The 26,904-nt window shown below is 37.0% G+C and overlaps 1 protein-coding gene and 1 long non-coding RNA gene across 17 annotated transcripts in view; one reads left to right on the forward strand and one right to left on the reverse strand.

Annotated features, from left to right (window-relative positions):
* Positions 1-838: 838 nt before the first annotated feature.
* ROBO1 (roundabout guidance receptor 1) overlaps positions 839-26,904 on the reverse strand; it is a 1,286,018-nt gene continuing 1,259,952 nt past the window's right edge. For 9 of the 16 annotated variants that reach the window (XM_060416456.1, XM_060416443.1, XM_060416451.1 and 6 more), the window contains 4 exons: positions 21,652-22,058; positions 18,130-18,282; positions 9,287-9,595; positions 839-3,997 (listed from right to left, as the gene is read on the reverse strand). In XM_060416456.1, coding sequence (XP_060272439.1) covers positions 3,765-3,997; positions 9,287-9,595; positions 18,130-18,282; positions 21,652-22,058 — 1,102 coding nt within the window. In that variant the 3' untranslated portion in view covers positions 839-3,764. The remainder of the gene's footprint in view (positions 3,998-9,286; positions 9,596-18,129; positions 18,283-21,651; positions 22,059-26,904) is intronic. The other 7 variants (XM_060416459.1, XM_060416445.1, XM_060416454.1 and 4 more) reach the window with 1 other exon arrangement.
* On the forward strand, positions 17,346-26,240 carry LOC132659887 (uncharacterized). Its single transcript, XR_009600858.1, has 2 exons — positions 17,346-17,699; positions 21,628-26,240. It is a non-coding gene; the product is annotated as an uncharacterized LOC132659887 (long non-coding RNA).

Consider the following 26,904-nt stretch of genomic DNA (forward strand, 5'->3'; position numbering starts at 1 on the left):
AAGAGAGATTAAGTTACTTTTAGTCAACTCAGCAAAAGAAAAGAAAAATTACACCTTCAAACGTCTCTCTCCAATCTTTTTCCCTCGATATAGCTTGGAAACTGACTTCTTGACCTATGAACCTTTTCATCTTTATGCAGATTCTGGTGATTGCTTCATTTTTATAAAAATAATTTCAAATTATTATCCCCCTTTTTAACTTTTTTCCCATATTTTCAAATTGTGGCCAACAAAAAATTTAGCAGTACATAAGTCACAGGAAAAAAATAATCAGTAGATTCTGTTGGAACTTCTAAGACAAGATGCTCATTTCATTCCTCCAAAGGTGAATAACTGAATATGCTGACTCTAATCTAATGAACAATAATATGCAATCTGGTACATGATAGGTTATTGAATTGTCAGAATTTTACATAAATTTGGAACAATAAAGCAGATAATTACTGATAAGTATTTTGGATTCATATAATTTTCTTGTTGATAAAACTTAAGTAGCTCAAAGTTTACAAATCATATCTATCATAGTTGAATCCTGACCATTTCAGAAATAAGTTAACTGAAATTCAGGCACACACACAAACATTTAGTACATTCTTAATAATAATTAAAAGTTACTCTCTGATTAAATGACTATTTGTTTATGATTCACTTTGTATCTTTAATTTCAGAAGAGTAAAATGAGAAATTTTCCTTATAAGTAAAACCTGGCTATTCATAAAGGAGAAATTTTACTCATTTGATAATATACTATGAAATGTTAAGACAGCACAAACTTTGTGATTAAATGGAATAAGTTTGATCACACAATGGAAAAAAAAGAAATCAACACAAGGAAGAATGATGTATTTGAGAACATTTTTAATAAATAATGTGACAAAATTACTTTTCTGATTATTGGATTTTCAGTATGCAAAATTATGGCTAAAAATAAGAGGCTTCTTACATGAACATAATGAAAACATTAATCACATGGATTGTTCCCTTAGTACTGCACACCTTTTCTATGTAAATTTCAAATTATCTAAGTGAACACATTTAGTTTTTGGTGAAAACCAGCTTTTTTTTTTTTTGTGGTTCAGTTTTGTTTGGCTTTGTTTTCTGGGGGGATGGCAGGGCTAGGGGGCTGGGGTCAGGACTGACACCTATAAATGAATAAATGTACTTTTTTTCTTCAAATAGCACCGATTATAAAGTCAATGAAATTTATATAATGAAAAAAAAAAAGGGTCATAAAAACCTACAATCGGAGGACATCATTTGGCAATTCAAAGCAAGTAATGCCTCCATTTGAGCTTATAAGGAAATTCTAAGTTTAACCAATGGCCATAACAAACTTAAACCTTTTTTTCTTTAAGTCCAGGAGAACCGTTGCATTCATGGCCCACAATAAAGTATGCACGTTACTTCACCATCTGTCATCATTCAAATATTCCAAATACAAACATAGAGCATTAACAAAACAGGTTAAAAACGCTTCTCAACATTTTTTTTTCAATAAGACAAAAAAGGTTAATAGTTACAATGGTTTACAAATAAAGTTTAGTGATTGTGCTTTTAAAACCAAAAAAAAAAAAAAAAAGATTAAAAACAGTGCATTACAAAAACAAAAAATCAAACTTCCTTAAGTGGCACTTCCGAAAGTTGAACTGACATTACCAGAAGAAATTCAGGCCAGTTAAGATGGGGATGTCCTATTCAATTGGTCATTAAAAACATCCATTTGTTGGTAATATGCATTTATAATCGCTTTTTGATTGAAAAATAGAGCAAGGTTTTTGCTGGGCTGACTTATGACAATGACTAGACAACCAGAGATCCAACTGGCTTACCCCTACTTATCCAAAAGTAAGTTTCCGATAAGAATATACTTCAGCGATTGAAATGAAGACAAAATAAGTACCACCAGGGGTTGCGAAGAGTATATATTTACAATGTTTCTACCCCCTTCAAATTGATTATGGTTGTCCTGCATTTGCTATGTTTTTTTTTTTTTTTTCTCCCTGCAGAGAGTGGTATGAAAGACTGATTTTAAAATCATGTTAAAATGAAGTTATGTTTTAGTTTGCATTAGCAGTTGGTCATAGAAAGATTATATCTTTAGAGCCCTTAACATGAAGTTGATTAGTCAACTTTGTATCTTTGATCAGTAAATTGGCTTGGTATATAAGCAGTGCAATGCCATATCTCAGGGGCAAAATCAAAAGAACTGTTTTGTTCTCTCCTGTTGGCTGATGACTGAAGCAAAAAGTCAAACACTTCCCTTGCCGGAAGCAAGGTGAAATGATGTGTTCCCACAGTGAGGGGAATAGGGAGGTTCTTCCTAGGGATAGGGATCAAATAACAATGATGAAACCCCAGTAAAATTTTTAAAAATGGTATTCCAATAAGAGGAATGAAAACGACAATTTGTACACTCTGATTGCACTGAACATTTTATCCGGCGTCTTATGTCATCTGACACAAGGCATCTTGAGTGATAACTTTCACATTAGATCTCTTAATCCTCTCTGGTTGTCTTCAGCTTTCAGTTTCCTGTAAGAGATAAGTTCCTGTTAAATTTTAAATAAATCTTAGAGTGTTGTCCTACTTCGTATTTATTTCATGCTTTTATTATTACATTGTTTCTTCATTTGTTCCCTAGCATACAACTGAAAAGTGCTCATGGCAACATATTCATACATCAACTTTGGCTGGTTTTGACAGCAAATCCGGTAGCTCTCTAACGACTACTAAACTGTGTTCCACCTGCTGTCTGGGGATTACGAAGTGCGGCACAGGGAGGGGAACAAGAGCAGCCAAGTTTTCTACCCCCCAGCCTCAACTCAACATGATAGCTCAATTTTTATTGGTTTCAAGTAGCTGGTTGCCTGTATTGACTTTTTGTGCCCTCAAAGGGCTCTTCTAAAAACAAAACAAAAACTAAACCAAAAACCTGAAAAATAACTTTTCTAATAGCATGTGCAAAAGGAGAGTCTTCTTATTCTAAACCTCATGTTTGGGAATGCATGTAAGAATTAAAGATTTTAAAATTTAAAAAATAAAAAACTAAAAAAAAATACATTGGGCATAACAGCAAATTCAATTAGACATTCATCTATTATAAAAAGTTATAGTTTAACACTCTACTAACAATCTGCTTGAGATAACATCTCTTTGTAGGAAGAGAAATTTGTTCTCAGCTTATCTTTTTATTGAATGATGAAAACACAGTCTTAAACACAGGAGATGATTTTGTAATATAATGTGACTTACTGCCAACTCTACCTTACAGTACTATCTATAGATTCCAACAAAGGATATCTTTGACTCAAGAAGTGTTCTCTATTTGGGAAGGTCAATGTTAAGTATTAGGTTCCCATTTTCAAAAGAATGAAGATGAAATGTAATTGCCCAAATCATCCTGATTAATCCCAGTGATCACTAGATGGCAGAGAGTATAGGCAAAACACCCCTCACTCACATTTTATAACTCTATCACTTTACTGGATTTTTATAATCCATTGTGATACTGTGAATTATAATTATCTAGATCAATAGTTCTTATTCCCTAACAACTTATTTGTTATACAAATATCCTATCTGAATATGAACCCTAATATCTAAAAAGAAACCATTATTACCATTTAAAACTCTGGAGCACATTTCAAGAAAAATCGTTGAATTCTAAGACTTTCAATTGCTGTCATCACTAACAGAGTTTGTGATGAAATAGTAACATTTCTGTAGACTGATGAATGCTTTAAACTTTGAGGTTTATATAAAAACTAGTCTAACACTGGGAAACTTGAAAAAATTATAGATACCTCTAATTCTTCATTATTATCTTCTCTTTCATATCCTCCAAGAACTTGCATCTCTGCAATATTTCTTCGACCTACATTTGCTTGTTCTCTTTGTCTGCTTCCTGATCCTCTTGATGACATAGAACTTGAAGAACTAGGATCTCTGGGATTATTTGATGTTGGAAAAGTAGGTCTACAGTAAGGCAGAATATCCTCTGTGTAATGAAATATAATAAGCACATATGAAGCCCACCGTACATTTTCATTGTATAATGTGTCACTATGTCTATAAATCAGAATGGAGAAACATTAGTGTTTATGAGGAATAAATGAGGACATTTTATAACAATAATGAATAAGGCATTGAAAACAAAAATAACAACCCTGCTGTTTTCCTGGTAGTGGCTGGGATTTAGACTGATTCTACTCATAAGTTCTTATCTATCTCAAATTCACTTGAGATCAACATCCTTAAAAAAGGGAAACCAAACCTGGAGTCAGACATGACTTCCAGTCTTATCCTCTACTATGTTATCTCCCATTATTTCAGGCTTTAGTTTCTACTTAAAAAAAAAAAAAGTGATAATAGTGTCTACTAGGACACTAGGAGTTGCTAGTGTTGATGTGAAAACACATGAGATATTGTAGTATGTACCTATGTAAGCTAAGAAGGAATTATTAGGCATTGATAGGAAAAAAAAATCCCAGTCTTATTGAACCACCAAAACAGAGTCAAACCTGGATTCACTCCCTAGATACCAAGATGCCAACCTCCATTTCAACACCATATTTACATTGTGGAACCCTGAATCTGAGAAGCCTGACATTGTTGCTAGCTTCAAAAATCAAGCCACTCCTGGTAACTGCTGTCTCCTGTATTACTATTTCCATATGCTTTAAATTTGGTGATGCTTCTAATGTTCCATCTTTCAACTTCTCACTTCTCTCCAAAGCCTTTTCATTCTAACCTTTGGACACAAAACACATCAAAACAGAACACAGCAAAACAAAACAAAACCCTTCCACATGCCCTTTTGTTCTCCTCCTCCAAAAGCTTCCTCTACTGTCCACTTTGCCTGAATGAAATCTGATTTCCCAAGGAGCCTACACTGAAGTTCCTTACAGTGGAAGAAGGGAAGCTTACTTTCAGGTCACCAACACTAGCTATAAATCATTGCTCTTCAACCCTTGAACAAAAACACCCTATTCCTGTTGAGGGCCAAGCAGTGGAGTTACGTAACCTGTATGGTCCTCTTTGACGGTACTTCTCTCCTGTTGTATTCATCACAACTTTCATTCCTGATCCAGACTTCTGATTCTCTGGTGTTTCAGAGTCCTTGTGGATCACTCTACCAGCACCTAGCTAGCTTCATGGAACTTGGCCCTCTGTGACCTTCATCTTCTTTGTCTGTTTCACCCAATTTTTTCTACTGAGCTCAGTTTTTGACAAACTACATCATGATAAAATATCTTTTTGGCTAAAGACTTTCCCCTTAAGCTGGTGCTGTACATAAATCTATAACTCTGTCTCTACTGATAGCTTAGCATAGCTTCTTGAAAAGTAATCTGGACTCAGTATTAGTCATTACAACTCCCATTTACTCTGCATCTCACTGAAATCTACTTATGCCCACATTACTACAAGGGAACTGAGAAAATTCCCTGTTGACTTTGATGATGCTAACCATGTTTCAATCCTTAAGTCTTTAGACTTCTCACTGCCCTTCATCTGAAAACCACAGCCAATGTAAACATTACTAGTCTCAGCTCCTACTTCTCTCTGCTTCCTGGCCTGTCTTTGGTGGGCTCTTCTTACTCAGTGCCTCTTACTCGTTGATGCCCTTCTTACTGGTTTCTGCTTTTAGCCCACTCTGTGTGTGTGTGTGTGTGTGTGTGTGTGTGTGTGTGTGCATAAAAGCTTTTTTTCCCCACTTACTCTGGGCAATTTCATCCATTCTCTCAGACTGTACCTTTTCTAGAGTAGAGCTGCCATGAGGGCAGATACTTGGTTTTGAGTATTGATACCATCTCACCTAGATATATAATAGGTTATTGATGCATGAGACAGGGTGCTCAGGGCTGGTGCACTGGGATGATCCTGAGGGATGGGATGGGGAAGGAGGTGGGAGGGGGGTTCAGGATGGGGAACACATGTACACCCATGGCTGATTCATGTCAATGTATGGCAAAAACCACTACAATACTGTAGAGTAATTAGCTTCCAATTAAAATAAATAAATTAAAAAAATAGATAAATATTCTGACTGAATAAATGGGTGGCTTTACTATTTCACCATGATGAGTTATTAATGTGTATTTCCTGAACTCTGCCCAACTGCCTCCTTTTGAGGGCTCCTCAAACTCCACAGATTGAGCACTGACTTCACCATGTCCACGCCTCTGAGATTTCTTCCCCCTCTGTATTCCTTAATGTAGTTAATGGCATCACTAACCTTTAAGATATCTTAGATAGAAAGCTGGAATTATTTAATATCTTCTCTCCTTTCCAACAACCTTCCCATAACCTCTTAAATGAACCTTTTCCACATATTCAAATATATAACACATAAGGATAATTTTAACTAAAAAGTTTCTTGAATATTCCCCTCAGTCATCCCTGCTCCCACAGCCTGGTTTATATTCTCCATGTCTCTTCTGAGGTTGTAAATTTCTTCTAACAGGTCTCTGTAAATTTCTTCTAACAGGTCTCTGCTTCTTGAGTTATTTCCCTCTCAACTTGCTTCATTCAGCTACCTTCCTTTTATAGGAACTACAGGGTCTCCATGAGGTAAGCTTACATTTATCTCAAGAGCTTCATCTTTACTACTTTTACTGTTTAATAACACTGAAATTCTTATATTCTCCTCAATGTACTCCAACTTCTCATTCTGACTTTCTCTGCCAAAACAACCTACCCACTCTTCTTGCCCAAGCTAAATTCCACCCTCTTGAAAAGTCAGCTTATGGGTCATTTCCACTAGGAAAGATCAAGAAGTCTTTCTTTACATTCCATCACCCACAAGACTGAGCTAATTTTCCCTTCTCTGGACTCTCAAGTATCATGACACCATAAACATTATATCAAATATGGGTGGGTGTATCTGTGACTAAAGATTACCTGTCTCCTTCTCTGACTATAAGCTCCTTGAGGTCAAGGTTCATGTTTACACATAAATTTCAGGACTAGTACAATGCTTCATAACACTGTACATGCTTGATATATGTAGAAATAAATTGAACTAACTGAGGTAAATGTCAGCAAAAAGATCAGACTTTGAAATCTAAAAGACCACTCTCCTTAATTAAAAATTACCATTTGTTACAGATGTAAATTAGGGAGCCTCTTTAATTATTAATAGCAAAAACTGAATTATGAAGGTTAAAATTAAAGGAATGTACAGAAATGATAATTAAAAGACACAAAAATTATTTCATCTCTTTGTTTTAATTTTACACACACCAAAATCATTCTGAGTTGTTAAATTTTCCCCCAAAGAATTGAACTTATTTTGGAGAAACGTTGCTTGTGAGCAGCAAATCGGTCTGTACTTTCAGGTCAGATACAAATCTCATAAGTTATATTGTGACATTTGATTTATGAATCACTTCTTGGAGTATAACTGTTGAAAGTTAAAAGTTCAGATCACCTTGGCTTTAATGATAAAAAAGCACAGTTTTTCAAACTTCAAATTATAGTGATGTAACCAAGTAATCTGTGGTCACACAGTGGAGGCATCTGTGCAAAACACATAACTTTACCATCACTTCATTGCTGAGTCCATGCCAGAGTGAGGAGTTCAGGCTTACATTACAGAATGAAATGAAACTCCTCTATATTGAAAGAAAGTTGCTAATGACCAGATGCCCATAATGAACAAAACAACAGAATGATGTCCAATCTTACTGATTCCACCTCAGTTTTGGTACAGAATGTTCCTCTGCCTAACATATGTTTGTATGTATGAATGCATTCATTTTCACTGAGGTATAGTTGATTTACAATATTATATTAGTAGCATATAGTGATTCAAAGTTATTGTATTATAAAATAATGGCTATATTCTCTGTGTTATTATAAAGTAATGGCAATATTCTCTGTGCTGTACAAGATGTTCTTGTACCTTATTTATTTTGTATGTAGTGGTCTGTACCTCTAATTCCCCATCCCTGTCTAGTCCCTGCCCCTTTTACTCTCCCCACTAGTATCCTTGAATCATCATGCAGTATCCTTACAGTCATCTCTGTGCTATGCTGGAGAGAGCTTACAAGTTCACACAAGAGTCTACTATACCCATCTCCTCCAAACTCCACATACACTGATTTCGTATTAGTTGCTTGAAACTAGCCACTTTGGATGTAATTACACAACAGAAGTAAGCAAATGGCTACATATTAGGGGCTTGTTCTGTTTCTTTCCCAGAGAATTGATTGTTAAACATTATCCCCTCCATCACTGCTGATAATTTAGCTTTTGTTATTCAAATAATTTTCACCTCTGTGTTGCTGAGATGAACAACATCCATTCTCTACCTATAACCTTTCTCCTGATCTTTAAACTTAGTTCTATAATCCTTACTGAATTTTTTCATTTCTACGTTCCTGTCAGTACCTTAATCTATTCATAACTGAAGTTATTTTCCATAAGACTTTTATCCTTTTCCTCATTTTTTTTACATTGTTCAATACAATTATGTTGTATAGTCATGGAGGGCCATCTAATTAACATTTGAATAACTTTTTTGCTCCCTTAGTTCATTTTACTTTTTTACATTCAATTAGTCACCAAGTCCTATAGGATCTATCTCTGAAATGCCTATATAGGCTGTTTCTCTTTTTAATTTATACAACTCTTTTAATTCAGTGCTTTCATATTTTATACCTAGATTATTTTGCAAGGTTCTGATACCTTCAGCCACCCAATTCCAGACTCCTCCTTCACTATAGAGTTCTGTCAGTTATTTTTTTAAGCAAAAAAAAAAAAAGGTAATTTTTTTATTCTTATTTTTGATTATATAATTTCTTGATTAAATTTTTTGCTGGCTCACCACTGTCCATATCATTAATCCCAAACTCTTCAAAATAGTATTCCTGGCCTCCCCAATCAGTTTCAACCACCTTTCTAATTTTATTTTCGCCATTTGTCCCTGGCCCCAAGCATCTTATTTTCCAGCCAAACTGGAAATCGGAATTCACCATTCATTTTCACATTTTCATGTTTTGTCTCTATTTATTTCCTTTGTCAGAAATCTCCTTTTCCTTTGTAACTTGTGTAAATCATGCTTTCCTTTAAACTTCAACTAAACTGGCATCTCTTCAAGGAAGATGTGCATAATATCATGTATTAGAACTGACTGTATTCAAATTACCTGGGTGCATACCTGTCTCCTCCAATAGAGAGCAAATTTCTGAATCTTACCCTTTGTACCTGATCCTAAAGAGCCTTAACTATGTACCATGCAAACATGTTCAATCTGTATTTATTGGCTGCTTGACTAAATAAGTACCTTGAATGAGATGAGTCTTTGCTGGTGGAAGGTCTCGTTTTGCGGCCTTGTTTCCTCGTCCTTTCCCATCATTTGCCTGTTCCTGTGCTTCTCTCGGATCACCTGGATTTGGTCGCATATCAGCAACTTGTCTTCCATCCAATACTTCTCTCCCCTTGTAATTGCCTCCTTTTCTATCTGATGATCTGTCTGTTCTCGCTTCTATAGAAGGGAGTTTTGGCACCATCACGGGTCGTACCTCCAGCTGGGCCTTGGATTGGGCAGTGGGTGACTTGATAGCAGGCGGTGGCACAGGGGGAGGTGGAAGATCTGAAAAGAAGTATATAAAATACTGTGAAGGTTTGCCATTTCCAAATTTGTCAACATTAGTGTTACCATTAGAGTCACATTCAATCGTGAAATAATAATCTTAAAAGAATTGAACAATTGAAGACATCCAAAGAATAAGAAGACTAACAATTTTAATGTACTCTCACTTTTATTTATCTGGCAGTCTTTACCAACTGATCTACCAGGGAAGCTTCACGACTGGAATGGATAGCCTATTCCTTCTCCAGGGAATCTACCCAACCCAGGAATTGAACTGGAGTCTGCCTTCATTGTAGATGGATTCTTTACATAGTGAGCTACCAGGGAATCCTTTATCTGGCACAGGAATATTGAATTGTAGAGCTGGGACTTAGAGATTAGCTAGTTTGGGGATGGCTAATATGGATAAATATGCTATAGCTTTTTCTCCCCCAACCATCGCAGATCTTCCTAATTGATTTCACTGGAATGTTGCTGATCCCAGATGGATATTTTTACTCTTCAGGCAACCACTTCAGATTGATTGAGGTTGGCACTTAAGTTGAGACCTCTTTGCCATTGCTAATCTACCTGAATCCCTTCTCATTTTGTAGATAGGGAAGTTCAAACACACAGATCTTAAGTTATTTTCCAAGCTTAAAGCTAAATATAATCAGAACCAGGACTAATGCCCTCAGATTCCTAATTTCTGATTCAGTGTTCTTTGTACTACCATTTCATTCTATTGCATCTTCACAATCTACCTTCACTGGTATGGTCTCTTCATTTTGTAATATGGAGGTTTTAAACTAGATAATCACTAATATACTTATAAGTTAATTTTTATCTATCTATAGTTATATATTAATATATTACAAGTAATTGGATATTATATATAATTACACTTCTCACAGACATACTGAAAAGAAGGCATATAATTTTATATCTAGAAAATTTATTTTCTTTAAGTGGCATTTTTTTTAAATGACTCCTAGGTACACTCCAGGAGGAAAAATATATTTATATATAACCTAGTAATAGTTGATAAGTTAATAGAAGAATATGAACAGATTCTAGTTTTAGTTTGTTCTGGCTGTAGTATGGAGGATGAATTACAAGGAAAGTCTTAAATCCAGGAGGCTAAAATGTTATTTTAATAACTCAGTAAAAAATGATAGGAGATAGAATTGTACTGGTGACTTTCAGATGGAGAGTAGATGTGCCTGAGAGCTTAAGGAATAAAAATCAATATTATTTAATGATCAGTGGAAAATAGCAGGGGAAGCGTGATGTGTGTGCAGTTGCTCAGTCCTGTCCGACTCTTTGTGACCCCATGGACTACAGCCCACCAGGCTCCTCTGTCCATGGAACTTTCCAGAGAAAAAGATTGGAGTGGGTTGTCGTTTTCTCCTCCAGGGGATCTTCTCAACCCAGGGATTGAACCTTGGTCTTCTCATCACAGGTAGATTTTTTACTACTGAGCCACCAGGGAAGCCCCAGAAGGCTATTCATTAGGTAACTCAAGATTTTTGCCATAGTTAACTAGCTGGATGAGTAATGCAGGGATAAGAAAGAGATGGTTTGCAAAGGAAGGGCATGAGTTCTGTTTCAGAAAGGTGAACAGGAAGAACTTTTGAAGTATCCAGGCAGCTATATACAGGAGGTTGTTATATATAAAATCTGAATTTCATGGGAGGTCAAAACCAGAGATCTAGAGACTTGAAACTATCAGCATATTTTTTCTTTAGTCATGACTTTAGAAATGGTAATGTTTTCATATTCTATGTGATATTAACAGAACAAATCAACTAAAATATGAATAGGGTATATATTGATAGTAAATGTTTAGTATTACAGAATTAAGCTTTTCCATAGAAAACATACATGGTAAAAATTTAAAAGTATATAAAAACTTGGAAATATAACCCTTCATATGTCCCCACCTTCATTTCAAATCCTCAATATTGATGCAGAGGTAATTAGTCTGAATGGATGTTTATAGATCATCCCAGAAATTATTTATGCCTAGAAAGCAAGGCCACCAAGTTACCTAATTCTAAGGAGTACCATTCACATTAGAAACTATGTAAAATGGCCATATCTGGGGTTTTGGAGCATGCATGTCTGCCCACCAGAATGTGATAGTCTTCCTTTCCTAATAACATACAATGATTTCATTTTTTTTCACCTAAATGTGTAATTGTATACATTTCCACACATAAACATATAGCTTTACCTCTTCTGATGAAAAGTTTGCATCTGTTCTGTTTTATGAATATATCATTATTTATATAGTAAATACCAACAGAGGAAAATTTGTTTTCAGAGATATTACTATTATTGGCAATGGTCCAGTGACTATTATTTATATACACTAGCATAAAAAGTCTTGAATATTAAAATCGTGCCTTGAAAATTCATATATAATAGCAAATAAAGGGGTCTAGCAAGCATCAGTTTTAATCTAGTGTTTCTCATTCTTGGTGGGTTTTTTTTTTAAGAATTAATCATTTTCTTTTGTTTCTTCTCTGTATTCTTGCCATCTTTTAAGTAGATAAGAGTTTTTAAAAGTAATTTTATTTTGACTTTCTGTGTCATATAACTAAGGCATTAGAATTCATTGTATTGGTCTCTGAAAGCATAAATTTTGAGATATCATCTTACTTCCAGCTGTTTTACTTAGGACTCCATCATTAAAACTGGTCAGACTGTTTCTCGCATACTATTGTTGTTAATTCTCTTAGCTCACCGTGTTCTCTTTTTATGTAAAAAATAAATCTAGAAAAATCAAAAACTTATTGTCGTAAAACACAAACTGTCATTGTCACTGATGATGATTTTCCTCCTTTAACAACATTTATTTTAAAACATCATTTTTTTAAAAGTTGTTGTTCAGTCTCTCAGTTGTTTCCAACTTTGCAACCCCATGGACTGCAGCACACCAGGCCTCCCTGTCCTTCACTACCTCCCAGAGTTTACTCAAACTCATGTCCATTGAGTCAGTGATACCATCCAACCATCTCATCCTCTGTCATCCCCTTCTCTTCCTGCCTTCAATCTTTCCCAGCATCAGGGTCTTTTCCAATGAGTCAGCTCTTTGCATCAGGTGGCCAAAGTATTGGAGCTTCCCCTTCGGCATCAGTCCTTTCAATGAATATTCAGGGTTGATTTCCTTTAGGATTGACTGGTTTGATCTCTCTGCAGTCCAAGGGACTCTCAGGAGTCTTCACCAATACCACAGTTCAAAAATATCCATTCTTTGGCACTCAGCCTTCTTTATCATCAACTCTTGCATCCATACATGACTACTGGAAAAACCATATCTTTGACTATACAGACTTTTGTCAGCAAAGTAATGTCTCTGCTTTTAATACCCTGTCTAGGTTGGTCACAGCTTTCCTTCCAAAGAGCAAGTGTTTTTTAATTTTGTGGCTGCAGTCACAGTCTGCAGTGATTTTGGAGCCCAAGAAAGAGTCTGTCATTGTTTCCATTGTTCCCGCATCTATTTGCTATGAAGTGATAAAACCAGATGCTATGATCCCCCTCATTGACTATTTATTTACTAAAAATAAACCAAAAGAGAGAAAAGGCAGATTCTACTGAGTGGCTTAAAGAGAAGAGACCCAAGGCTGAGCTGTTCTAAGTTCAGACTGAGCCTATGACTGGGAATGCGAGGAGAAGAGAAGTCTAATTCAGAATATACCTGGAAGCAGAGCGAGTGAGTGACTGCAGACTCATTTCTGCACTATGTCCTTGCTACAAACTCAGACTGGATTGCAAATACAGCTTATCAGGAAGCTGAAGACTACCACTATCATCAAATCATAAAATGTCTGGACTGATCAGATATCAAAGCTGATGATTACCAGTATCATAAGATTATACAAAGTCTTGGGAATCTATGACTCTTGAGACAAAATCCATTACCAGACACTCTATATAGATGCTGTCTATAATACAGGTATAAAAAGAAGAGAATCTGATGGTAATTTTAAGAGTTCAAACTTACTGTATATAATTAACAGAGGGGAATGATGGTAGGTGTAATTTCTAATATAAATAGATTACCAAATTTTTTTTAGGTATCACAAAATAAACACTGTCAAATCAGAGATTATCATAGTACAAACAATTTTATATGTCATAAAATAACAAATGGTACTTTCAGGTAATTCATATCACTAATAGCTCAAACTGGGTTTAAAAAATGGGATCATGGAACTCATATATATGTATAGTCTCTTTCTTTATACAATTGTATAAACACCATTCTTTATACAAGACTCTCTAAATACCAATATAATGCATGTAAAGTAATACAAAAAAGCATAAACATGGAGACAATTCTGCCAGCATTCATCACTACACAGATCTGGCACTCTATTCACATAACTGTTAAAAGTCCCAAGACCTTGTGATTAATGATATATCAAGTCAAAACAACATCATTCCAAAGAGGGTGAATTTATAATTTATGAAGAGTAGAGCTGTAGAAATGATGTAGATTTGTTTTTTAAGTCAAGTATGTAAACAAATCAGGAGGGGTTGCAAAGGGGGTGGAAAGAATCTATTAGAAGGTCCTAGAAATGCACTTACGCTTGGCTTTAACTCAATAAAAGTCTGACTGATCAATATTCATATATTTGAATCCTTCCCTTTATCTGGGTGAAAGCAGCAAATATGAAATAAATAAAGAGTTAGATTCTGCCTGTCAGTATTCTACAGCATGCAGTCCTCCACTTTGCAATGAGTACTCCCTGGGTGTCTATGAGACCCAACATTTACCTACAGCACAAAGTATGGCTACAGTGCCATGAATTAGGGGCTGGTGGGCTGTTAAGGGTTCAACTGTGTTCTCTCCGAAATTCATATGTTGAAGTACTAACCCCTAGCACCTCAGAATGTGACTTGTACTTGAAGACAGGATCTTTAAAGAAGCAGTTAAGTTACAGTGAGGTCCTTAGAGTGGGCCCTGATCCCATCTGGCTGGTCCTTAAAAGAAGGGGGGACATAACATACACAGAGGGAAGACCAAGTGAAGACATGGGGAGAAGGGGATCATCTATAAGCCAAGGAGAGAGGCTTCAGGAGCAACCAACCCTGCCAACCCCATGAGCCTGAACTTTTAGCCTCCAGGGCTGTTAGGAAATAAATTTTTGTTGTTTAAACCACCTATGGTTTTTCCAGTAGTCATGTATGCATGTGAGAGTTGGACCCTAAAGAAAGTTGAGCACCGAAGAATTGATGCTTTTGAACTGTGGTGTTGGAAAAGACTCTTGAGAGTCCCTTGAACTGCAAGGAGATTATATCAGTCCATCCTAAAGGAGATCAGTCCTGAATATTCAATGGAAGGACTGATGCTGAAGCTGAAGCTCCAAATCTTTGGCCACTTGATGCGAAGAACTGACTCACTGGAAGAGACCCTGATGGGATGCTGGGAAAGATTGAGGGCAGGAAGAGAAAGGGATGACAGAGGATGAGATGGTTGGGTGGCATCACCGACTCAATGGACATGAGTCTGAGCAATCTCCAGGAGTTGGTGATGGACAGGGAGGGTTGGCATGCTGCAGTCGCAGAGTCAGATACAACTGAGTGACTGAACTGAAGTCTCCTAGATAAGGTGGCTTACCGCGGATTATGACAAGGATCATCAAAAATTACTCTTTATCAGTTCAGACACAGATCTATCAGTTTAGGTTCTTTTTTATTTTTTCCTTATAGAGGTCACAAAAATTCTGTAAAGAAAATTGATAATTTGAACAAAATGTACAAAGTAAAGATGCTACATGCTCAAGACTGATACAGCATATATTGAAAACAGTTCACATAAGAAATCTATTGATAATAATCAAATGCATCCATCATAATTGATTCAATCATCAAAATCCAAAAATGAAACAAACCTCTCCATGTCTTATTGATCTATTTCTCATTTTCACAACTGGCAGCTCCTTAAGTTCATTTTCCTCCTTCCCCTCTTTCTTCTTTAATAATTTAAAAAATTGTATTTGCCATAGAGATTCTTCATGAAATTCATTATGAATTTTTTTCAAAACCAAGAAAAAGATTTCTGATAAAATGACTTTTCTTTCCATACTATAACCACTACTACCAAGAGTATGTGCGTTTTTTTATTTGGCACATTATGAAGAAAAGATTTCAGTTATTCAAGATGCATTATGGAAATGTACAAAATGGTACATAGTTTTATTTTTTCTTTACCAAATCAGAAAACATCCAGAATTAAATTCAAGACTTGTTAGTAAAATAAGCATAACTCAATGACAGATGGTTATCAAAATGCTAAGAGGAAGTTAAAGCTAGTGTTTAACCATTTTGTCTATTTTTGTGACTTAGAGAAAATAATTACTGGCTTCTACATCGTGGTGTATATTATGACTATTCTATATAATCACATGTAAAATGAACATTTAGAAATGTAAATAATATTTCATATTAATGTGGCTTTTTGGCTTTACAAATATTTTAACATATTTCTTTGGTATTTCTGAAATTAAAAATAACTTGGTTGCTTCATCACTCAATTTAATAGCTATTTTTCAGGGATTAGTTAGAATTTATATTTAATTATTAAACACTGAAATAAATGCTACAGAATATGGGGTGATGAATGTAGATCACAATTTTCAAGCATATTATAATTTATAACTGCAATGCTATGCCCTCTAACTAAATATAAAAAACATTTAAATAATGTTTTCATTATTTAAAGCATTTTTAAAAGCATCACTCAATGCCAGAAGCCCCTCGAAACAAGTATAAATAAGTAGAAAGAGTTACACAAAGCTGTAGGCCAGATTTTCTCCCTGATGTATTCAACCTAGATGTATTCACATCAAGGTTTGATGTTTGACCAGTTTTTCTGTTAGGAGCAGTCTCTTCTAGATAATAAATACTGATAGAACAGCTATAAAACTTGTAAAATGCCATTATAGGGGTCCCATAAATGTAAAACTGCCAATAGAGTTTGGGGATTTATACCTAGTTTTCGTCCCTTCACAGAGGCAAACATGCTCAAAACCATTATAATCACCCTTCAGAATCAGATAATATCCTGACAGCTCAGTTTCCCTGACAAAGCAGTCCCAGGCAGGATCCAGGAGGCCCAGGTGCGCTGTGTCATGCCAGTATTTAATGCAGTCTACTATCAGATAGATGCTAGTGAGAGAAAATATTCTGAATAAAGTACAGATAATAGCATGGACAGCCACTCATTGCAAAATTACTTGTGCTCATCATGCTGTGAGCTTTGTATTAAATTTTTTCTGTCAAGTGGCAGGAATCATGGGGAGAAGTGCCTCAGAAAACCCTCCTTGTAACCTTGGATAAGGATCTAAATATTAGGATTTCATATGATAATGGCAAATGATGCCCTTTTTGAAAAACTGCTGACTGGTAAAGAAAGTTCTAATCAGATTGTGGTTGGAGGGGACCAGGAGGTAGGGACGGTGCCTGTGATACCCTTCTTCCCCTCATGCCTTTAGTAAATTTAGCAAACTTGACAAGATGGGTGAGCCTGAGAGCATTTATCTTACATGAATTTCCAACAAAGCCCTTGAGGTTGTTTTATAAAACGAGAAGGTGGCGGTTTAATAAATGCCGGGCCACCTGAGGCACTTTCATTAAAGGTTTTCTCTAGACAACATCGGAGAAGGCAATGACACCCCACTCCAGTACTCTTGCCTGGAAAATCCCATGGAAGGAGGAGCCTGGTAAGGCTGCATTCCACGGGGTCGCTAGGAGTCGGACACCACTGAGCGACTTCACTTTCACTTTTCACTTTCATGCATTGGAGAAGGAAATGGCAACCCATTCCAGTGTTCTTGCCTGGAGAATCCCAGGGACAGGGGAGCCTGGTGGGCTGCCGTCTATGGGGTCGCACAGTCGGACACGACTGAAGCGACTTAGCAGCAGCAGCAGCAGCAGCAGCAGCAGCAGCAGCAGCAGCAGCAGCAGCAGCAGCAGCAGCTAGACAACATCACAATGTTTGTGATATTTGCCTGTGCTCCCTCCAGAATACAAACCTCGCCTCTTCAGGGACAGTGGAGACAGTATGTGAAGGCATCAAGGAAGATGATTCCATTTGCCTTTTGGTGCACAAACTGTGAGTAACACCACTATAGTTAGACTTTATATTCAAATGAGTTTATTGTCTTCTATTTGAATGTAAAATTCTCCAAGGAAAAAAGAAAGTGAGGACACTGTGGAAGAGTTATCAGTGATGAAGATTAATCCCAAGCCATTACTTCAACTACAGTAATATCTACTTGTTTAAACTACATAATAACTTTTTAAAAATATTAAAAGTATTATCCTTTGTTAACTTCCTAACTAACCCAGTTACTAGAAAACTGCAGAGACCTGAGATGCCTGACAAGATATGGAAGTTGATCATTCCTCTAAGTAATATGAGGCTTAGTGTTAATGAATTTTTAATGTAATTTCTAATGTCAGTGGATGCATTTTCAAGTCAGAGAGAGCCAGGGTAAAGAGGCGAGATTCAGAGATGTTTTCATCCATTTCAGTGGACTTACCATCTGTGTAAGCTTCTCTGCGCAGATGTCCTGGCTGGTGCTTTTGTTTCTTGGCTGGTCTGGCCTTCTGTACTACAGCAGCACTCATGTTGCTGTCTGTAGAAACAGGACTTGTGGGTCTAGGGCACTGGGATGCATGAAAGTGGCGGCGGCCTGAGAAAAAAATCAGAGCCAAACTCAACAATAAAGTTTAACAGCAATAATCAAAATAAAACATTAAAACTAGAAATATTCCTACTAAAATAAAACCTTATATAAATGATTTTAGTAAACAATGCTGAACTGCTTCAGTCGTGTCTGACTCTGTGCAACCCTATGGACTATAGCCCGCCAAGCTCCTCTGTCCATGGAATTTTCCAACCAAGAATACTGGAGTGGGTTGCCATGCCCTCTTCCAAGGGATCTTCCTCAGTGGCTCCGAAGGTAAAGAATCTGTCTGCAGTGAAGGAGACACAGGAGATGTGGGTTCAATTCCTGGGTTAGGAAGATTCTTGCCTGAAAAATCCCATGGACAAAGGAGCCTGGCAGGCTATGGTCCATGGGTTGCAAAGAGTCGGACACAACTGAGCAACTAAACTTATCCTAGTAAACAATAGGGTTTTTGTAATGCTGCTTGAGCTATCCACTGGAAAAAATACCCTAAAAGTATTTTCATAGTCCTTTTTTTTTTAAACCTTGCTACTTTTATTCTGCTAAAGTTCTTGATACCGAGGCATTAAAGAAAAACATTGTAACTATTTTTGCAGCTACCATCACTAAATTGTTATTGTTAAACAAAACTATTAATTAAATTTTAACATAATATATCCAATGTCTGTTTCTTTCTCAAAAGGAATAGCCAGAGCCCTTAAGAAATTCATGTTCTAAGAATAAACCGTACAAAACATGTCCCTTATTTTCATTAAATATATTTGTGCTCTTTTCTGAAGACAGACTCTGAAATTTGAGCATATTCTCAGGTATTTTTTCTTACTTTGGCCTAAAATTTAGCTAGCTCACATACTTAGACCGGCCAAAACTACTCACACCCCTGTTCTCTTAAGAGATATTTATTTGCTGCTTCTGGATATTTGAAGTGACCCCTCCAGAGACTTTTATGTTTTTTGGTGCTGGTGTAAGTAGTTTTTCATTATTTTGATCTTGGAGGGACAATACTCACAGGTGATAAATGAACCTGATACTCAGACATGGTACACTGCTGTGCTCTCAAATTCTCTGGCTTTCTTACAGAGACATAGTACAACAAAACAAAATATTTAATCCATAATGGCAATGGACATCTACTGGCCCTATCCTTGATCTTTGTTATTTTGGTTTCTTGAAATTCCAGAGATTCAAATGCAGAACTTCCTGTTGTACCACAAGAAAGTTCAGAGGGACCAAGACAATAAGTGTTCTGTCTATAAACAGTAGCAGTCACAGAAAGTAAAATCAACACATTTACAGGTGATAACTGAAGCATTAAATAATAGATATTAATGTGGCCTAGTGAGAAACAATGTGATTGGATTATTCATTCATATTACCTTCAAGCTATATGATAAGCAGCACCCTTTCAGGAAAAGAACATTTTAATAGGCAGACTCCAATGCATGTTTTGTTCATTATAATCATGAGCTATATGAAAGTCAGAAGAGCTACTAAATTACAATACAGTGAAATATTAAACCAAACTCTCTTTAGCTATGATGGAGACTATTACAATTAAAGTTACATATCCATGAAAAGAGAGAATTAGGGCTGAGACTGAACCCATTTCTCATTCTATTGTGTAAGGCCATCTACTGCTCATAGACCCTGAGGCATGAAGTCGTTTACAGATGAATTTTCAAAATTATTTCTATGTCTCATTGATTCAATGAACTGAAGAACACCCTTAATGCAATATGAAAGCAATAGTTTGAGATGCTTAATTTCACGTACTTATTTTTTTACAGATTAAAAAATAAGGAGAAACAAAAGCTATATACAGAGTCAGATGTTATTTATTAGGAACCATAGATTGGTTTGCATATTATTTTACTATATGCAGCAGCTCCTGGGGGAAAAAAATGAAAATTAGTTTAATATCTTCCAGTGTAGGCCTGGCTAAAATAAGTATGCATTCTACAATAATAGTTTGAGAGATATTAGATATATTTTTTTCCTACAACATATTCTTGATTAATAACATATAGAAAAAAAGCTTTATGAAGGGAGTTAAATTTTCTTTGAATATATTCTACAATGATAAGAAATAATGACCAATTCAACATCTAAAGAGACCATGGAAAATTCTCTTGGAACATGGAAAATAACTGCAACAATGTGATAGTTACTAAGCTAAGAAAAAAAAAAACAATAAGATAACAACTATTGATCTGCTGTGATAATCTTTACTTTCTCAGAAATGTCTCTCTTTCTTATTGATCCCATTATTTTTATTCTATTTGTATATTTTTAGTTACCAGAAATATCATATATATTGATCATGTATATGAATATATATATTCCATTTTACAGAAATTAAAATCATGTGAAAAATATATACTTAAAATTTTTTTCTTTCTCATACTATTTACTTTCTAAACAAAGATGGGAGTAGGAAATAAGTATAAGAGAATTAAAACACAAGAATGGATATATAGTAATTAAAAACAGGCTACTGGCAATAAAAGGGGAAATAGAAAAAATATATAAGCATTTAGATTAACTTGCTCTCCAAATTATTAGATTAACAATGTTTAGTTTAAGCATAGAACATAGTTATGCTTACAAAAGTATATATATTATAAATATCTTTATATTTTCTCAATTAAATTAGTATTCTAATTGAGAGGCATGAAAAGAATGGGGGTTAAGGAGAAATAGCCCACTTTCCAACAGTTGAGTGTCCACCCAGACATTTATCTATTTCTCCTAGACAATTTCTAATTAAATGGGATGAGTGAACTACCTCAATTAATTTTATTTTGGTGACTTTTATGTAACACAATCTCAATTTAATTGATCACAGGCATTCCAAAAGAAGCTGCACTTATATTTGCTAAGACTATCTTAAAAATGAAGACTTTTCAGGTAGCTTCACTCACATTACATATGATTCATTAAATAAAATAGAAGATTTAAAAAGTCTTGTCAAGAAAAAGGGACAAGGCATGATACATCATAATCTTGGACCCTGGTCTCCTTCCTGTGCCGTGCTTAGTGCCTCAGTCCTGTTGGACTCTGTGCGACCCCACTGATTGTAGCCCACCAGGCTCCTCTGTCCCTGGGGGCTGTCCAGGCAAGAATATTGGAGTGGGTTGCCATGCCCTTCTGCAGAGGATCTTCCCAACCCAGGGATCGAACCCAGGTCTCCCTCATTGCAGGTGGATTCTTTATTGTCTGAGTCACCTAGGAAACTTGGCAGTCAAAAACCAGGGTGGTGACAGTTGTATTTCATACAGGACACAAGATTATGGAGATAATCAGCAACTGACAAATACATATAGAATTTTCTCTTTTTTTCTCCTCCAGCTTGGTGAGAAGTGTACGACTTACCAGCAGCATCCTGCATTTGGCGCCGGGCCACTTTCAGACCAGCATACTCCGCTGCCGCTGCGACCGCCTGGGCAAAATCAGCATCAGTGAAAAAAGAGCCATCAGAAGAACTAACGCTGGAGCGTCCGCTGGAAATGTTGTCCTCCTCTGAGGCAGAGCCCCAACCATTGATCATGGACCCAGTGACAGAGCTCTCCAGATCCCCGACACTGGAGGCAGGGGTCTGCTCCAGCCCACGCAACAAAAGCCTCCTGGTCTGCATCTTGGCTACTTCCATGTCCGCTTCGTCTTCTTCCTCTTCTGGCGCGTCCGTATCCATGTCTGAGACAAGGGGTCCTGAAATGTAGCCGTAGGTGTGGGGTGGGGAAATCGGCCTTGGAGGTGGAGGAGGGCTCACCGGCTGCCGTCTGTAGGAAAACGAATAAACAGGCATGGCTTAGCTCATTACATAGGACACTAAAGTGTAAACTAACCAAGAAATTCACACAGTGGTAGTTTAGTCGCTAAGTCTCGTCCCACTCTTGCAACCCTATGGACTGTAGCTGCCAGGCTCTTCTGTCCATAGGATTTTCCAGGCAAGAATACTGGAGTGAGTTGCCATTAAATTCACAAGTACACCCTTTAGATTTTTGCTTCCGTGGAGCTCATTTGTTCAGGAAAAACAACGGGAAATCGGGGCACGCTTAAATTTTTGAGTTGTAAGAAATTTATCTCAATACCAGAGGTACTTTTAAGAAAGCTGGGCTACCTTTTGATTCAAGCCTAACAGAAATAGAGTCATCTATGGATAAGTCTCCTTATGTTTTATCTTTTCGGTTGTTGCTGTTCAATCTCCAAGTCACATCCGACTCTTCATCACCTCATGGACTGCAGCACACCAGGCCTCCCTGTTCAGTTATGCTCAGTTAAAAAGGGGTGAAAAAAGTGGTAAGCAGTACCTATTTTGAAATTGACACCTATGTATTTGTCCTAAGGCATATGGAATATTGGGGCTTCCCAGATGGTGCATTTGGTAAAGAACCCACTGGCTGGCTCAATGCAGGAGACACAAGAGACACTGGCTCGATCCCTGGTTCAGGAAGATCCCCTGGAGGAGGAAATGGCAACCCACTCTAGTATTCTTGCCTAGAAAATCCCATGGACAGAGGAACCTGATAGGTTACAGTCCATGAGGTTGCAAAGAGTCAGATATGACTCAGCATGCACACATGCTCTCTATGGAATATTACTGACAGCTTATAATGACCAAAGACAGAGACATTAGTTCTGAAACAGGCTGCTCCATAAACGTATAAACGTGTTCCCTTCCCTTTCCTTCATGGTTTCTCCTACCACTGCAAGCGAATGGACACATTCATTTTGACTACAGAGAGTAGAATTTTATAGGATTAAAATATTATGCATTGAACATATGATACAATTGCCTTCAGATTTTACTCTATTAAAGAAATAGCCAAGAGTAATTTTTCTCCAAACTGCTCACTTATAAATATTATTAGCTATTTTCAAGTATATGACTTTTACCATTATTCTCCTATCTGTTTAACAAAATGTTTACAGGTATTTTTCTTGCTGCCCTGGATTTAAGTTCACAGAGTTAACAATAACTGGTTTCAGCCTTCTCTCCACAGATCTAGAGAACCTCAGTTAGTAGCAGTCTTTCTTCTCCCCTCTTGCACCATCAAACACAGTGAACAGAAGATGACTAAGAAGGCAGAGAGTACTTAGACATTCGTGGAAAGCAAGGTTTGTAGAAAGAAGTTATTCCCAAATGGGAAGAATGCCAAGAGATTTCCTAATTGGGAAAGCGCCTGAAAAACAGGGAACATATATACTGAGTCCTACCTGGAGGACTACCTAGTGACGTGCTCAACAGTTTCAGTCAGTGCTCTTGTTGCTGTTCAGGTGCTAAGTCACGTCTGACTCTTTGCAACCCTATGGACTATAGCATGCCAGGCTCCTCATCTTCCACTATCTCCTGGAGTTTGCCCAAATTCATGTCCATTCAGTTGGTGATGCTATCTAAGCAAGGTTACAAAGAGCTGTCTAAATGAAGTTGCATGCTAAGTTGCTTCAGTCATGTACAACTGTTTGCAACGCTATAGACTATAACCCTCCAGGCTCCTCTGTCTGTGGGATTCTCCAGGCGAGAATACTGGAATGGGTTCCTATGCCCTCCTCTAAGCAAGGTTAAAAAGGTAATATAAGGGAAATCTCTTTTTGAAAGGTCATGACAACACTTCATCAAATTCTGAGCTCCTGAGAATAAAGAGGCTAGAGTCACATGTACCCCAGTGTTCACTGCAGCACTGTTTACAATAGCCAGGATGTGGAAGCAACCAAAAGGTCCGCTGACAGATGAATGGATAAAGAAAATATGGTAAATATATATAATGCAATATTCCTCAGGCATGAAAGTGAATGAAGTTGGAACATTTGTAGAGATGTGGATGGATCTAGAGTCTGTCATACAGAGTCAAGTCAGAAAGATAAAAATATTATATATTAATGCATATACACGAAATCCAGAAAAATGGTACAGTAGAATTATTTGCAGGGCAGGGATAGAGATGCATATGTAGAGAACAAACGTGGATGCAGTGGGGTAAGGGGAGAGTGGCGTGAATTGGGAGAATAGCATAGATGCATTTATACTACCAGGTGTAAAAAGCTAATGGGAAGCTGCTGTATACAGGGACCTCAGCTTGGTGCTCTGTCATGCCCAAGAGGGGTGCGTTGGGGGTGAAGGAGGGAGGCTCAAGCAGGAGCGGATATATGTATACATATGGCTGCAGTCCATGGGATCGCTAAGAGTAGGACACGACTGAGCGACTTCACTTTCACTTTTCACTTGCATGCATTGGAGAAGGAAATGGCACCCTACTCCAGTGTTCTTGCCTGGAGAGTCCCAGGGACGGGGGAGCCGGTTGGGCTGCCGTCCACGGGGTCGCACAGAGTCGGACACGACTGAAGCGACTTAGCAGCAGCAGCAGCAGCGTGGCTGATTCACTTTATTGTACTGCAGAAACTAACAGAACATTGTAAAGTAATTATACTCCAATAATGTTTAAAAAAAAAAAAACAAAACAATGACAAAAAAAGAAAAACAAGCCTGCCACTCTAAGCACTGGTGCTGGAGGGTAGATGAGATTAGGGTTTAGTGTTCTCTGGTGATCCTATGGCTTGGGAGACTAGCAGAGACAGAGTATGAATGCCACTGACTGGTGGTCTACCTGAAGATGTGGCCAAATTGTTCAAGGACTACACACGTCTACAGATGTTGTCCAGGATAGAGTGATTCATCAGTGGAAACTGGTGCCAGCCCCCTTCCCTCACCATCCTTATGATGCTCACAGAGCAAGATGAGACAGAATAGACATTAGGGCTGACCAAGAAGAAGACTGGATCCTCGTCCACTTTACTCTTTTTATGTACCCTCATCCTTGCCTTAGCACTTAGGCGAATTGACTGGGAAGAGCAAGAAAGGAAGTGATTAAAAATGGAACACACTACTTACTCCTTGTCACCATGGCTACAGACATGTTCAGTCTGCAAAAAAAATCTGGACGTGTATGACTATAGTTTTAAAATTAATAAGACCGAGTAATAAATTAAAAGAAAGCATACAAACAAACCCATATAGTTTCTGCTCAAGATCTAATTTGCAGACCTGCTACAGAGAGGAAAAGGGAAATTCAATACAGCACAGTGCTTAGGGCGGCATGATAGTTGTTTGGAGAAAAAAGTTTGGTGCTGTTTATTCCAATGAACTGAAACACTTCAAAAACATGTTTTGTTAACACAAATAGAAAGCATTAAAAATGAAGGATTACTAAAACTACTATAATTAACTAACTGGTTGAGCACCTCCTTTGCAGCTAAGTATTATACAATGCTAGCTTATTTAATTCTCACAACAGCTTTCCAGGGTATTTATTTTATTATTGTTTTAACAGATGAAGATATTGAAATTCAGAGGAATTAAAGACCTTGCCAATGTTCCCATGACTAGTATGTATAAAGTTTAGAATTTAATCTCACATTCCATTTCCAAGGTGATGGCCTTTCCTCTAGGTACAGTGTTATTATACATATATATTCACATACACAGGCTTCCCAGGTGGTGGGAGCGGTAAAGAACCCACCCATCTGCCAATGCAGCAGATGTAAGAGATGGGGGTTCGATCTCTGGGTCAGGAAGATCCCCTGGAGGAGGGCACTACAACCCACTCCAGTATTCTTGCCTGGAGAGTCCCATGCGTAGGAGGATTACAAAGAGTTGGACATGACTGACGTGACACAGTACAGATTCACGCATGCACATATACACAGATGTATGTACATCTGTAACATATTGATATATACATATACACAGTTCTTTAGTAAAATATATTATTTTTTTCATCTTTTGGGTGGTTTCTAATGCATATCTGTGTGTGGTACTAGAAGAAATATGAACAATGTACCAAAGCTGAAGTTATTTAAGAGATTAAAATGGATAATTGCTTCAATATGGAATATGTTATACACACAGGAGGAAAACCTTTGTTTAATTTGGATTGCAATAAAATACCATACTTAAAAGTCAATTTACAGCCTTTGTCAGCCAGCACATCCAAAATACCACAAGAAACTTCTTTTTTTTAATACATGTAAGACTTTTTAGCACCAAAGGAGCTATTCTGACCATCAGTGAAGGGATGTAGGACAGCCAACTTCACAATGAAAAGATGTCAGCATTGTTGTATGAGGATAAGTCACATTATATGAAGCCAAAACATCTTCATGTTAAATGAGGACTGGCTTTTAACTACCAACACCCTGGGCAAATGCTGGGGAAAGACAGAAAATTTTATTCAAACCATCTGTAAATAAGGCAAGCCCAGGGAACGTGTGATAAACATGTACAGTTTGAAATATGTAATATATTCTATTTGAAAACAAAAAGCTGTTTCAAGATGCTGTACTCAAGTGGGACTTGCCACAAATAAGCCTCAACTCTCCTCAATTTCTCCCCCTGCGGGGTTTCAATGTCTTCTGAAATAATGTACAAGTATATGGCTGCGAATCACAATACTCTAGGCTCCTGCAAAAATGATGCCTTCATAAACATGTCCAAGAGATAGAAGAGAATAATTCCATTAATTTATGAAAGCAGGTATCTATATAGTTTACCATAAACCATTTGCCAGGCAAAAGATGAAAGGGATAAAATACATACCTTCGATTTTTTGCTAAAACTGGTATAGTGTT

This window comes from Ovis aries, chromosome 1 (assembly GCF_016772045.2).
Source record: "Ovis aries strain OAR_USU_Benz2616 breed Rambouillet chromosome 1, ARS-UI_Ramb_v3.0, whole genome shotgun sequence".
Lineage (NCBI taxonomy): Eukaryota > Metazoa > Chordata > Mammalia > Artiodactyla > Bovidae > Ovis > Ovis aries.